The sequence below is a fragment of the Synchytrium microbalum genome (assembly GCF_006535985.1).
Source record: "Synchytrium microbalum strain JEL517 chromosome Unknown SmJEL517_scf0085, whole genome shotgun sequence".
NCBI classification, from domain to species: Eukaryota; Fungi; Chytridiomycota; class Chytridiomycetes; order Synchytriales; family Synchytriaceae; genus Synchytrium; species Synchytrium microbalum.
Genome location: NW_022158434.1, coordinates 821 through 15771, shown reverse-complemented (window position 1 = coordinate 15771; position 14951 = coordinate 821). Strand labels below are relative to the sequence as shown.

The window sequence follows — 14951 nt, the reverse complement described above, 5'->3', positions numbered from 1 at the left end:
TATATACTGACAATCACTATTGACGACAGCAATTTTGTATTATATGTAAAGCAATGAACATTGTGGCATTTATTCAACACGAGCAACAAGTGTTACAGGCTTTGGACGTATTGACGCACGGGCTCGTGTCGAACGCGGTTAAGTTGTGGTATTTAAATTGTTGCAACCTACGCAAATCAAAATAACAAACAACTTTATGGTAGAGTCGGCAGTGTAATCACATCCGTTGACAATATAGCAGACTGAATTACACGAGATCATCTTGAAAGGCGAACTTCTCTCATCGGCCGCCATTGTCAAACCGGCAGAAACTTGTTCAGAAATGGCCAAGTTCGACAAAGTGTTTTGAAACCAGACCTTCCGAATGAGAAATGAATTATTAAGGCTTGTACACGATCTACATCTCGTAGTCATTCTATTTTGAAGGTTGCTGGACATGCATCTCAAGTTCAAACTCTCTGACATTTCCAAACATGGCCAGATGCCCATTGTTCTTGTTGGATTAGCAGTTTATAATTTGTTTGAATGGGTTGAGGTAACCCATTTGCTCTTTGAGCTTCTCGGTCTTTCAAACGTTTTCAGATCCTTTTTTTCGCCATAATGGTATCTGCATGTGTGTTTTCATATTTGAATTCTTGATATGTGTCAGGCTCAGCGTTGCTATATTGCCTGAACTCCTGTTTGTCGATACCATGGTCTTACACGACTGGGGCTTAACGATATGGTATGCTCTTCTTATCTCTGAACACCGCTCAAAAACATGTCAACTAACAGAGATCGTGTTAGGCTTACTGTTCGCAGTCTTGAACTCGGGATTCGTTATCATTGGAGCCATACTGCAATATGTGATCTTTGTCACGCATTGAGATACTCGAGGTGGTGCAGTGTCAGTCAGCATGGTTCCTGGGATCCTATCTGACAAACCCAACCACCACACTACACACAATCGTCGAATTTCTAACGTTCTTCTGTTCTATTCTGCTTCATCAACATCAAGATCATCTGCTGACGTCTTGCTTGCACCACTGCTAGGAGCAAATGCCATTCTACCCAAAATTACAACAGCTAGTGCAACCACCACCAATACAATGATCCGTCTTGTCGTCAATCGTGACTGAAATGTACTATGTAAGGCGATTGAAAATGCGTTGTTTAGTAGACGCACACATTGGGAGCTCTGAAAAATAGTCAATTGCTTACGAGAGGAGCATGGACGACCAATCTCCACCAGAATCTTTTCGAGAATACTTGTCATCATCCACGTCCCTTCACGTAGAAGAAAATGATTGAGATTCTATGTTGCAATGGTATACCTGATTAACGTGAATATTATCTTACTTGGAACTCCTTGTTGATATAAACTTCGTCAATGACTTTCTTGGTCCTAAAAAATGAGTCAAGTTCATATGCCATTTCCTTGGCAGTGCTTCTTTTCAAACGAATGCGTCGTACCTGGAGGAGTTTTAGGCGGTATTCCCCCCATATGTATACCATTCGTCACTATTGGTGATGTCGGTAACCTTGATATAGATGATGTAGATGCAATATTTGACTGAATAGATGTTGAAGTGCCTCCCAGTTGAGAGTTACTGTTGCTACTACTATTATTTATGGGATTCAGTGATGGTTCTAGCCGTGGATCTTGTGGTGCTGGTGTCTAGTGTAGAATAATGGGGGTGAGGTACACGAAGGTACACGACGAGGGAATAGAACCGAGTCGACGTTTTCTTTTGCTGTATTTACCACTCGTTTGGATATGATGTGTTGAGCCCAAGAAGCATCTCGGAATGTATTCCTGACCAATTCAGCGATCTGGGAGTTTACATTGTCGGGTGGAATAATGGGTACCTAACATTGGCATATGTGGTTTTCAGTTATAAGATTCTCGACAATGCAATTATAGTGGGCTTGACATGACGCTTCAAGACATACGTGGCAAGATGGACAAGAATATCCAGCAGAAGCGGTATGTTCAGGGAGTTTTGCGCAATGAGAGTTGATGCAATCGACATGGAACAAGTCTATAGATGGCCGAAAAGCGTCAGTCGCCTCATGAGCAAGCGCAATACTCTTCAACACATACCAAAACATGTCAATCTAACGACATCTCCAGTCAGCTGCTGTTTACATAGTTTACACAGGGCGTCGTAATCCGAGTCTTGTAGCCATGCGAGGTAACTTTGAACTAGGAGTTGTATGGTGGAAGTGTAGTTGAGTATATAATTGTCACTGAATGTATTTTGACGTTGACGAGATCCAAACGTTACCAACACATCTTGGATGATCTGATAAGATACACTTTTCACAGACCTAAATTTGCATATTTTCAAGCACAAGTTAGGATCTTTTCGTTGGAACCGTGAACCTTCGACCACGATTGAAACAATCCATTACAGACAAGTAGCCAAATAGTTCGAGACCAACCCAGACTTACATTCTTTCGGTGCTCAAAGCAAAAGAGATTAGTCACATTCCTGCATTTGCATAGGCCCATGGTCTCGCGTTTCTGGCCTCAATTCAAGTTTGGTGAACCTCTCGATGAAGGTGGAAGTGTGGAAGGGAGTGCAGCTACCGGTAGTAAAGACAATCCTCAGTATCAAAACACGTAAGAAATGCGATTTCGCTTCTCTTCAGATGTACAAGTCCAAGTTTAAAATTCAGCCTTGACTCGCTTTCGTTTTTTGCAGACAAAAAAATGCAAGGAGAAGTTGCTCCTGTGTGAGACAAGGAACGATCTATATAAAGGTGCGCTCCTGCTTTCCTCGTCGTATCAATGCATCAACCGCTTTAAACGAAATCAATTGAATCCAAGAAAACAATTTTAAGCTGCATGTTTTGACATCTTTTTCAGTCCTAGCAATCAACACGATGAAGCCAGTACATCCAAATACCCTTTATACCTGTCTCAGATGCTCATACTGCTCCACAAGGTTGCCAAAGTCCTTCCTGGCCACGCTACACAGCTCCTCAATGTCGGCATCATCCACATCAAATTCAACCTCAGCATCGCCAATGTTGACCAAACCACTCGGTGGAGGCACGCAGAACATGGATCGCCTTAAAACTCTGATCAAATTAAAGCGGTCCGCTCCTCCTCCCGTAAATGGTGCTGCCTCAAACAGTACAAGTGCTCCATCATCGGCATCTATATCCATTCAGACTTTAACTAGCCCCAGTAGTAATACTACCAAAGGACTGCCGTCGCATCTACGCTCTCGACGCAGTCAGTATCAGCAGGCTCAGGACCAGCAGAATGCTCAACGGGACCAGCAGAATGCTCAACGGTATCAGCACCAAAACGTTCAACCTCCATCGAGGTTTATACCACCTGTTTCTGGCTGGGAATCTACTCTTGGTGAATTACGAAAGAATATAAATCAGCAGAATACAAGTAATGGTAATAGTGCTCCGTATCGTGCTGGCCAGAGTAGGCAACAATACAACGATGCCCCTTATATTTCTGGCCCGAATCGACCAGCGGCATTCAGGACTCCTGATCAACCAACCAGATATCGTAATAGTAACATAAAGGTGCAGCAGGACCCAGATCGACGTAGTAGTAATTATAATAGTCGCAGTGCCCCGTTTGATACCAACACCTCGCTTGACAATAGTAGAACTCCTGTATTTACAGAACAAGAAGCCGCTCCAGCCTCCATAATAGACGAAATAAGCACATCAGAAGATGCAGACGACCTTGATCTAGTTACAGATCATAGACATCGTAACGGTAAATCAAAAGCAAAACCACACAACAAGGAATCTACTAAAATAATGTCGAAACGAGGCAAGAAATCATCCGAAGATGATGTACTGTCTAGTAGTGCTCGAGATATGAGTGAAGAGGAGTGGGTGGCTATCGAAGAAAAGAGAAAAAGGAAGGCTGAACGGAAAGCTGCTGCTGATGTTGCTGCTCTTGAACCAAAGAGTGTCGTGTTGCCTGAAGGAATCACTACTGCTAATTTATCGTCTTTGTTGAATGTAAAGCTAGGTATGTATACATTGACTTGTTACAGTCTGGCTTCAACATACCCCTCCTCATCCAGTCTGGAGTTTTTTGCTGCTGTTGCTGTGAAGATCTCAACCAACAGTCTTACTCACACCAACTTCTCTTTGCAGACAAGTTGATGTACACTATGCGTAAAATGGGTATGGAGGAGGAAGCAGTTGCTGATCATGGTAAGCAAAAAAAGAGATATTCTTCTTGCATTATTATCAAACGAAACGCTATCGGTTTCTCTGATGTACGACTCTCCATGCGTTTTAGTACTGACTTCTGAAGTCGCATCCAACATTGTATTGGAGTTCAATATGATACCCGTCGTTCCAGAGTTACCTGACATTGACTTGAAACCAAGGTATTTGAATATTTGGTTGAATGGAAGTTTGCTTCTTTTTTAGTAATTTACTCACAATCAAAACTAGACCTGCTCCCGAATCGTGGTCGCAACACCCACTACGTCCACCAGTCGTCACCATCATGGGTCATGTAGACCATGGAAAGACGACGTTGCTTGATGCGTTACGAAAGACTTCGGTTGCTGCTGGTGAAGCCGGTGGTATTACTCAACACATTGGGGCCTTTTCAGGTAAATTGTTTTTGGAAAGAAAGAGATGATGCAACAAAAGGCCCGCACGAACAGTGTATTGATGAGGTTTGGCCTTCCCTAGTATCTCTACCATGTGGTAAACAAATCACCTTCCAAGATACGCCTGGACATGCTGCATTTTCAAATATGAGACAACGGGGAGCTCAAATCACTGATATTGTGATATTGGTTGTCGCTGCTGATGATGGTGTTATGCCTCAAACTGTGGAAGCGATAAAGCATTCGCTTGCTGCATCAGGTATGGCATGCGATACTTGATGAGTTTTTTAGCAACATAGTTATTGATATCTAATTTTCCACGTTGTAGTTCCCATCATTGTAGCAATCAACAAGTGTGATAAACCAGACGTCAATGTTGTAAGTACATTGTCAGCGCTGTTTTTTTGCGAGTCATGTTGAACTCAAACTATGACCTTCAACACCCATAGCAAAAAGTCAAGGAAGGTCTTCTTCAACATAATATCGTGATTGAAGAATTCGGTGGTGAAATACCCGCTATTGAGATTTCTGGATTAACTGGCAAAGGATTGGACGTCTTAGAAGAGACTATAGTTACATTAGCTGAAGTTATGGATATTCGCGGTGATCCTACAGGTCCTGTTGAAGGTGCTATTGTTGAGGCCAAGATGAGTAAAGGTGCAGGGTAGGTATTTGAGTGTGAGAGTGCAATTTACTGGTGTCAAGTGAAATTTTTTGGCGTCCTCGTTTCATTCGTCCGCCCCAGTGGAGCTCTTGAACTCACGATAAACCTCTTATGTAGAAATGTAGCAACAGTCCTAGTAAAACGAGGCACCTTAAAACCAGGCGCAACACTAGTAGCAGGCAAAACATGGTGTAAAGTGAAACTCCTCCAAACCGAATCGGGTACCATTGAAGAAGCAGGTCCCTCAACACCCGTCGAAGTATATGGATGGAAGGATGTGCCAGAAGCTGGTGACGTGGTAGTCGAAGCTTCTGATGAAAACTTGGCCCAGGCTGTTGTATCTACTCGACGATTACTACATGATCGTAACGAGACTGTTAAAACTATTGAAGTTATGAATGCTCAACGTGCTGAACATCGGAAAGTGCGTGAGGCCACTACTACTAGTACCAATGGTAATGGTCATTATAGTAAGAATCGTGAGGTGGAAGTAGATGCAGAGCCTTTGGAAGTTAAGAAGGAGGTGCCCAAGTTTCCGGTTATTCTGAAAGGTACGATATTGGGCGATGGACGTCTTGGCAACAAAACTCACATATTTTTTTTTGGGGGTAACAGCGGACGTGCATGGCTCATTGGAAGCTATTGAGAGTGCTATGATGGGACTACCTAGTCATGAAGTCGCTGTCACTATGGTTGCTTCTGGAGTTGGACCATGTTCTGATTCTGATGTAGATTTAGCTGTTGCTGCTGGTGGTGAGTGTCTTTTAGTAACCTTCACAGCGCAAAAAAAAGCATCGCCAATTCTCAACTGATCATTTTCTGTTTCTAATTTCACGTAGCACATATAATAACATTCAACGTCCCCATTACATCCCAAATCAATGCCCGAGCCAAATTATCCAACGTCAACATTGTCCCACATAATATTATATACAAGCTACTCGACGACCTAAAAGAACGTCTAAGTGACTTGCTACCACCTATAATATCAACTGAAGTTGTGGGAGAAGCTGAAATTCTACAAGAGTTTGAAATACACATCAAGAAAAAGACTGAAAAAGTAGCTGGATGTCGTGTTTTGAGTGGTAAAGTCAGTGTGAAGGACAAGATTAGGGTTGTTAGGAAGGGAGCTGTTGTGTATGATAATGGTACGTGTTTTAAATTGGCCTCGAGAGTTTTTTTCTGTTGGGAAACACATGCCAACCACTTTTTGGTTTAATAGGAGGCTTGAAGACATTCAAACATGTTAAAAAGGATATAACTGAAGCACCTAAAGGAATGGAATGTGGAATGGGCTTTGATGGATTTAGTGGGTTCGTGCCTGGTGATGTTATACAGGTAAGGTGTTTATGAACCAAACCCTCATGGTTACCTACTCTTGCTTCGTGCGGGGGTTTTTTTTCTCTTACGCCGACCCACTCTCACCTCTCTTGAATCTTCTTTAGGCATATGTCGTTAAAGAGACTCGTCGTAAATTAACATAGTAAGCAATGACGCTAGAGATTTGGGTGTATATATTGGATGTAGAGAAATAGACTGTTCGTGAAAGGAACTTAGACGGTTTGTTATGCGGTGTTGTTTCGTGTATTTGGAGGATGGTTTGGGTCGAGGTATATATACAGTATAGAGATCAAATGTCACTCACTACTACTACATATCTCATTTTCTAACATATGTTCCCACGGCTTGCGAACAATCACACTACAAGCCTCATCATCATCTCGTCTTCTCATAACGACTCCATAATTGTCGTTCTCTAATTCGTCTGTTCCAAATTGACTACATCATTGCATTCGGCAGTCACTCCGCTGTCTCTGCGAATTATTTCCCATGTCCTCTCTCTATCTTCATCCCCACCATCTTCTCCTCCTTCTAGTAATACAATTTCACCATCCTCATCACCTTCATCCTCCCCATCAGAAATGACAATCATCTCACTAGTCTCTGCTACTCGTGTTTGTTCTGGTGCTTCTGGTTCATTACTATCCCTGCCACTACGATTAATGATTGCCGGGAAGTTCTTGGGAATTGCTGGTCGAGGCTTTCTCCAAGATGTTTTAGGAGCTGGACGTACTCGAACCTCATGGTCAGGATTGAAGAAGGTACAGTGGTTGTGGCTGATGATGAAGGTATTGGTGTATCAGAGTTACTAGTACCACGTTTCAATCGTTTGGATGGAGGTTTATCGGGATCTTTGTCCTCTGCTGTTAAATCGATGACTTCGACAGCTCGTTTGTTTTGGGTTGAGGCCCGGTTCAGTTCTGGTGATGCTGATACTAGTGATCCAGTGCTGCCACTACTGGTGGTTGACTTGCTGCTGATACGATGATGTTGTTGATGCTGTGTAGATGCCAATATGTTGAATGGGCTGGCATTTCGATTGTCCGTATTTGGTCGTTTGAGTGATGCAGTGGCAGGTACTGGTGCGCCCGTTTATTAGGTTGTATTGGTGGTGAGATTTTAATGGGTTGGATTGGAGCATGACTGCTTGATCTTTTGCCAAGCGATGGTCTCAATACACCTGTACTACAAGCTAGATTACCGTTCTTGGATTTAATGGTATTCTGGACGATTGGTGGTGCTGGTCGAGTTTTGGAGTAAGGGACTGCCCTAAAACCCGAACGAGCCAGTTAGTAGAGGGCCTCGCAAATGACCTTTCAATAGCTTCCTCTACAAATGGTCTGCCAACTTGACGAAAAACTTCAGTCAATAGAATACTGGCCAAGTTCAGCACCTTCCAGAGCGGTGATTGAAACACGTATTTTCTGGATGGATCAAATCGGATCTGGACGATCGTTGAGGAGAAAATTATCCATAACTCGTGAGCAACGTCTGTATCCGTGATATGGACGAGCTTACGTTGCACGAATCCCATAGGTATTCTCCGGACTTCGACGTGCACGAATGAGATCTACGATTAAAAGATCAATCACTTTCTCAAAAAACACAAAGATTCAGAAAAAAATTGAAAACACGTATTAATTACATTATCAGCACAGGCGCCAGCTGGTAAAAGTCACCACACAATATCAATTGTATGCACCGAAGGGTTGCCGATTGTTCCTGAGAGTCTGTGCCATATAATCCAACTTCTCGAAAATGTCAAACTCGAGCATCTTCGTCAATGACCAGAACTACGGTGATACTCCATTCTTCGACTTTGGCTTAGTGGTTGAGTATTCTGGCAACGGTTTCTTCGTTGGAGGTTGGAGAGACGATCGAATCCAATGCCAGCAAAGCTATCAGTAGTGCAGCCTTCAATCTATGAATGACGAATTCGTGTTGGTGATGAAATATTTCAATACAATCGCAACAGACTCGTAAGGACCTGAATGGCAGCAATGCCAGTTGGCGCAGTAACAGCAACATTCTTGTTGAGCATCTTCAATAGCATCACAGCTTGCAATGCAAACGTCTTGCCAGTTCCAGCAGATCCTGTAATCAGGACGTTCCTGATCCATAATTATGTTCACTATTATGATGCTGTTTCCCGTACGAAACATCAAATGCAATGACTGACATACCTTCCCTCACGAACCAAATTGAGTAGTCTCTCTGGCTCATCTGATAGCTGACGTGTGAGCGCCTGATCAGCACGTTCGATTTTTTCAGGCGTCATGACCTCAGTACTTCGATGAGACGAACGTGGCGCAGATGGAACTTTGTGACTGGATGCATGATTTCTGTCATCACCAAAATGATTTGAGAACGAAAAATAATTCGTTGGGGGCTGTAGAGCTGGGTTTTACTGGGGCAGTTCAATGTTGATGTCACAAATGTGCAAAAGCGCAGACGTTGAAGCTTTTTCGATTTTGGCTTGCCTTTGTCATTTCCGTCTTTACGATTAGTTCCAAAATCTGCTTCTATACTTGTCTTGAATTGGCTACCTCCTGGTGGCATATCCTCACCAGCTCTCTGCTTTCGAGTCAAATTGTGAGAAGAAGACTGCCGTCACGAGCAGTTACAATTGAGCAAAGTAAAACAACTTGCATCTTTCCGTTTGCTACCAGAAAGAGATCCACGAGTTGACATATTTTGCGTCGGTTATACGGGCACTGCCAAAGTTGTTTGCGTGCTTTGTGTTGTTGCAAGGCCTTTCCACGCTAAAACCTCAACAACAAACCGAGAAGATACAACAGGACCATTGAATCATTGTACCTAACCGACTTTTCACGAGAAAGATGGTGGAGACACCCGCTAACCGTGAATCAATGCGTGTGAAATTTGTATGAAACTTTGTTTGAACAAAAAGACCAGAAGCACTAAATACAAAGAGGATGACAACATGATTTCTACTTACAACTTGTAATATTTCCAAACAGATAACCACCTCCACAATATACAACCACCATCATCACAGATTGTCCATAAAATCATCACCGATCTCGGTATCATCATCTGAATCTACCTTGATGACTTCGGCAGGAGCTGCCCTCTTGTTGACAGCACGGACGGGTTCCGGTTCCGCACATGCTGCAACAAGTACCTGACTACCACTTTTTACTGATTCGTGTATGATAGATGGTTGTTGTTGTTTTTTTATCGGTTGTTCATAAGGCTGTGCTGGTACTACTTGTGTGGCATTTTGGAAGGATGAGGATGTAAAGGTTGTGGTTGCTGTTATGGTTGCTGTCGATTTTAACATTTGAGACAATGCGGTGGGTCTATACGATTCATTGTCGTCATCTAGTTTAACTCGTTTGGTTGCATTGGTATCTCCATCAAATGATGCAAATCGTTGTCGTGGTGGTGCTTCTGTTGCTGTTTTGGTTACATTGGTTTGGGTTGGTGTAGCGAGCCACTGTTTCATAACACTATCTGTATTACTATTTCTATCCAAAGCAGCATTCCTGGATTTGATGGCATTTTGGACGATTGGATTTGATCGAGGTGTACAGTCAGGAACAACTGGTGCCGAGGTGGGGTTGACAGCAGCAGATGGTTGTGAGGCCCTAAATCTATCCAAGGCAGCAGCTTGTGACGACTTTTGTTTCGTATCAGCAGACCTATTCTGCCAAGGTAATGGCCTTCGAGTTACCACATCTGGTACCTGTTTATCATTACTAGTGCCGCTGGGTGTTCCTACTGCCTTCACAACGGCAACTTCTTCGAATACTTGAACTGCAGCTTGTTTGAACATTTCAGCTGCCCCAGTAGTACCATTAACTCGGGCATATTGACTAGCGGCCAATCGTAAAGTTGTCTTCCAATTTTTGTCAATGGATGGCTCTGACCTGTTGCTGACTTGATGGCTTTGAGATTCTATAGTTGTCGGATGAAGAGGAGCATTACTAGTGGAGAATGGTTGTTTTGGTGGGTGTTGTTGGTGTTGATGATGTTGCTCTTGTGGCCCAGTCGCATGTCTGTAGAATTCTTGGACCTTTGGATCGGCTCTCACAGCTCTGTCAGGGATAGCCTGAGCATTAGATGCAGCAATAAGCTCGAGTCCATCAAGTGTTCGTGCCCTTGACAGAGCGACATATGCTTGTCCACATGCAAAGACCTAGTTTATGCAGTATGTTTTCAGAGCATCTCGATAATGCTCCTCGGTAGGTGAAATATACCTTGCTCAAGTCCATGGCTACTTTATCCAAGGACATGCCTTGTGACTTGTGTACCGTTATGGCCCAACTACATTAGAAGACGAGGAACGTCAAAACACTGGCGCTAGGGATTAACAAGTTCGAAATACTGTCTTGCCACTTACGCATATGTCAGTGGTAATTGGTGACGGTAGATAGTCTTGTTTTGACCAACACTGACATCAAACTTATGCCTGGGCACCTAGCGAGTTTAAACGAATTTTGGTCCAAACGGCTTCTAAAGAATTCACAATGCTGCAGCACCGACCTTCTGGGTGACCCCACATGCAAAATACACAACTGGAACTTTCTCATCAAACGCGGTTCTCGGAACGTTGCTCCTGTTGCCATAAGAAACTGGTTGCTCGACCGGGTCTTCTATGTCGAAGCCTACTACGACACCACGAGAGCCATTTACCAATCCACCAGCGGTATTGACATTGACAAGGAGAAGGACTTGAGTACCGATTTTCAATTCCAACTCCTTTGGAGCTTGCACCATGTTCTATTGCCAAAGATATGAATACCAGCTGGTAGATCAAGGAAAAGCAACTTGTCGCATTGTTTACTTACATCAAGCTGCTCAAATCTGTTGGTGTGTCCTGGAGGGCTACAGCCGTCTCGCGCAATATATCTGTGAGGAGTGGGGTCTGGTAGTGCTTTATAATGTTTCATGTTTTCTTCATGGCAATTTGCTTTGAGAGGATACAACTTGGTTGCCAAAACACCCCCAGCGACTTGAAGAGGTCTTCGACAAGAGTCGAACATTTTTCTAGCTTGGACTGTATAGTCGCCCTTCCTGATAGAGTTCAGAGCACTAAAATCAAAAGTGTCAGTTTGGTTCTTCGCTATAAATTGGAAGTTTTGACTTCTGTACCTAACAAACGCCTCGTCACTCTGACGAAAAACTCGAGTGAGTTCAATAGTAGCCAGGTTCAATGATTTCCAAACAAGAGATTCAAATGCATAGCATGTTGAAGCATCAAATTTGTGCTAGATCGGGATAAAGTTAGATTATAAACGAAACGTATAAGTAAAATGTCTGAATACATTTGACGTACCTGACACGTAAGACACAGAGCATTTTCTGATCTGGGATACCTGACTTTTCCAGATCCACAAGAAGTACAGGACCTATGCAAAGAGCAGTCATCCTTAGATATATACAGATGCTGAGAGACAAAGGATGCGCGACAGATTTACTTACCTATCTTCTGGCACAGGTGGCAATTGGAAGAAATCACCCGACATGACAAGTTGAATGCCGCCGAATGGACGATTGTTTTTTCTGACCGTTCTTGCGATGTCCTCCAATTTTTCCAATAGGTCACTCGAAAACATTGATACTTCATCGATGATTAAAACCTCGGTAGCTTTCCATTCTTTGCATTTGTCAGATCGATTTAGGATTTTCAGAGTGGTTTCCTGCTTGGAGAGCTTTTCAATTCCAATTCCCGAAAAGCTATGTATGGTTCGTCCTCCTATCTACGTAGTGAAAGCAAAATCAGATATCGATCAGTTATAAGAAGACCACGACATTTTTGACTTCTGAGATACCTGCATGGCAGCGATTCCCGTTGGAGCTGTGACTGCAATCTTCTTGTTGAGCCTCCTCAAGACCGTGAGGACAACGTTCAGAGTGAAGGATTTTCCAGTTCCTGCCGAGCCAGTAAAGAAGACATTTCTATTTGCAAAAGATGTCAAGTCGCGTTATGAATTTTTTGACCATTTTTTGTTATAACGTGAAATCAAGTGACTGACCGTCCCTGAACTACCAGATCCACCAGCATCTTTTGCTCGTCCGATAAGGCATTCATTTGCTCATAATGAGCGCGATCTTCAGCAGCTCGTCTGTCATCTGGGGTCATGAGTTCCAGCTTCTGAGACGATGAAGGTGCAGATCCGCCATTACTGACTAGTATCTTGTCATTGAAGCCATATTTTATTGCATAATCTGAATAATGAAATAATAAAAAATACGGATTAATGGTCTGAAATGATTCTTTTCAATGGCGCAGCGCAGTTCAATGTTGATGTCAGAAAGTGTCAAAGTTCAGAGGTGGATGTTTCTTGTACTTGCCTTTGCCCGTAGTAGTCCACTTCTCATGTTTGATTGCTAGAGCCTCATCGAGCTGTGCTTGGAACTGACTGCCTGTGAGCTGCTCATCTGTAACTCCCTAAGTTTTAACCAACTTGCTGTTAGAGCTCAAGATTAGATTGGAATTGAACCTAGTAAGTCACTTACGAATTCAACGTCAAAGGAAGATGCACCAGCTGCCATCTCTTCTTATTAGAGACTGCGACTGATATTATTGTTTGCTCTTGTTTGAAAGAAATCTGGAAAGCTGATGAACTAAACTCGAGTTTAAATAAGAAAGGACGTGATATTCCAAGACCTGCACTACTAGAACTATTAGATCTATTACAAGCAACGACCATACACGTCATCTAGACCGTAGACAATCACAACATTAAAACCGATCAACGATGAACGGACACACACCCTTAGAACATGCAGTATATGGACCTCTCCCACCATGTGCCTATCCATCAGCACGACCATACTCAGGATTCACCACTCTCTTACATCGGTTCAGCCAGTATGAGCGTGCCCGCGCTGAAATAGCTGTCATGTATCACGACATGGTAGCGGAGACATCCTCTCTAGGAAGTAGCATAGAACTGTCAGATATGAGCAGGTCATCATCAATGGACGATCAGCGTGTAGCCCTGACGGATCGTCAAGTCATCAAATTGGAGGTTGGAAGGTTGGGTGCTGCTGTCGAACGACTCAACAAGGCTAGAATCACCGTTGATAAACAGGTCTGTAGGGTATTTAGAATGGTTGCGATGAATTATTTGTGTATTCATGAGTACTGTACAGTATATCCTGACGTATCTTTGCATTTTTCATAGACGGCCACATCATCATCAACACCTGCTCAAAAATCACCAACAAGCCCAGAGTCTATGACATTCAACTCGGCTGAAACGCTTCACAAGTCTATGCTGAGGCATGCTCCATCTGAACGTGAAAAGATGATGGTATGTGTGTTTACGTATCAGATGATTCATGAGCAGATGCTTTGAAGCCACACATGAGACCATAACTGAACTTGACCTCATTCCCTCTTTACAGTTCATTTCAGATCTGGTACAAAAGCTGGATTCACGACGACGATATGAAAATCAAGCTGCTGTCATGAGACCAAAAACACAACGCCCATAAAAAAAACGTGTATGTTTCCTTTGACCAAGATCCTCGTTTATCTTTGTAAGCACCTCAAGATCAATATCTAGGCCTGTAGTCCCAGTTAGAGTAAGAATAGAGTTACACCATCACAAGAGACAACTTCTTGTCAAACCTAAGAGGCATTATTTCCGAAAACAAAGAACCATGATGTATATTCCTGTGACATATAACCCAAAATACTTTTCCGCCATCCAACATGGATATGCCCAAAAGAATAGGCTTCCAGAGGTGGATACTCGACGTGAAGTAAATCATATCTAATAGCCCATACGGATCTTCGTGGCTTGGGTGAAGCTGCTCGTACAGCCGCTCACGATAAAAAGGAGAAATATGTTGGTACCTGTAATCTTGCTGGGTTTGGCTTCCTTCCATTTGCTTTTGACACTATGGGCTACCTTGCTCCAGACGCTGTGGAAATTTTACGTCGCATTCAAGCCGCGTGGGCTCACGCGCAATCTGCTCGGGCATAGTTGCTCAGAACTTTGTCTTTCGCCGTGTTGGAACTCTGTATCATGAAGGGTATTGCGCGACAACTTGTCGGTCGTTGTCGTTAGGGGGATCCTATTTGGGGTCTATGAATGTAGTGGTGCTGTTTTTTGGTGTAGATTATCGCTATAGATCGTTTTAATATACATTTTTTGTATAAATGGAAAAAAATAATTTTCCAAGGCAGGGAATCGAACCCTGGTCACCTCGGTGAAAGCGAGATATACTAGCCACTGTACTACCATGGGCATTTATATGAGTGGATTCTCATGTCGCTTAATACTTTATCGACACATCCCTTCCTTCACTTGAAAAAATTCACCGCTGACGCAAACGTAATTCCAGGAACATACGGGGAGTAATTAGCAACTTGAGTG

The 14951-nt window shown here is 43.1% G+C and overlaps 3 protein-coding genes across 3 annotated transcripts; 2 read left to right on the top strand and 1 right to left on the bottom strand.

Annotated features, from left to right (window-relative positions):
* Positions 1 to 973: 973 nt before the first annotated feature.
* On the bottom strand, positions 974 to 2494 carry SmJEL517_g06171 (uncharacterized protein; the record flags this gene model as incomplete). The annotated part of the gene is made up of 9 exons (XM_031172097.1): positions 974 to 1124; positions 1201 to 1266; positions 1339 to 1384; positions 1453 to 1657; positions 1744 to 1848; positions 1933 to 2021; positions 2084 to 2185; positions 2268 to 2310; positions 2435 to 2494. The coding sequence occupies 9 exons, from the start codon at positions 2492 to 2494 to the stop codon at positions 974 to 976; spliced, it is 867 nt and encodes a 288-aa protein (XP_031021926.1).
* Positions 2495 to 2970: 476 nt separating this feature from the next.
* Positions 2971 to 6737, top strand: SmJEL517_g06170 (uncharacterized protein; the record flags this gene model as incomplete). The annotated part of the gene is made up of 12 exons (XM_031172096.1): positions 2971 to 3991; positions 4120 to 4179; positions 4268 to 4358; positions 4426 to 4589; positions 4672 to 4848; positions 4918 to 4967; positions 5039 to 5253; positions 5371 to 5804; positions 5869 to 6006; positions 6093 to 6401; positions 6476 to 6591; positions 6699 to 6737. 12 exons carry the CDS (start codon positions 2971 to 2973, stop codon positions 6735 to 6737), a joined length of 2814 nt encoding a protein of 937 aa, XP_031021927.1.
* Positions 6738 to 13322: 6585 nt separating this feature from the next.
* Positions 13323 to 14064, top strand: SmJEL517_g06169 (uncharacterized protein; the record flags this gene model as incomplete). The annotated part of the gene is made up of 3 exons (XM_031172095.1): positions 13323 to 13658; positions 13752 to 13880; positions 13975 to 14064. The coding sequence occupies 3 exons, from the start codon at positions 13323 to 13325 to the stop codon at positions 14062 to 14064; spliced, it is 555 nt and encodes a 184-aa protein (XP_031021921.1).
* Positions 14065 to 14951: the final 887 nt, after the last annotated feature.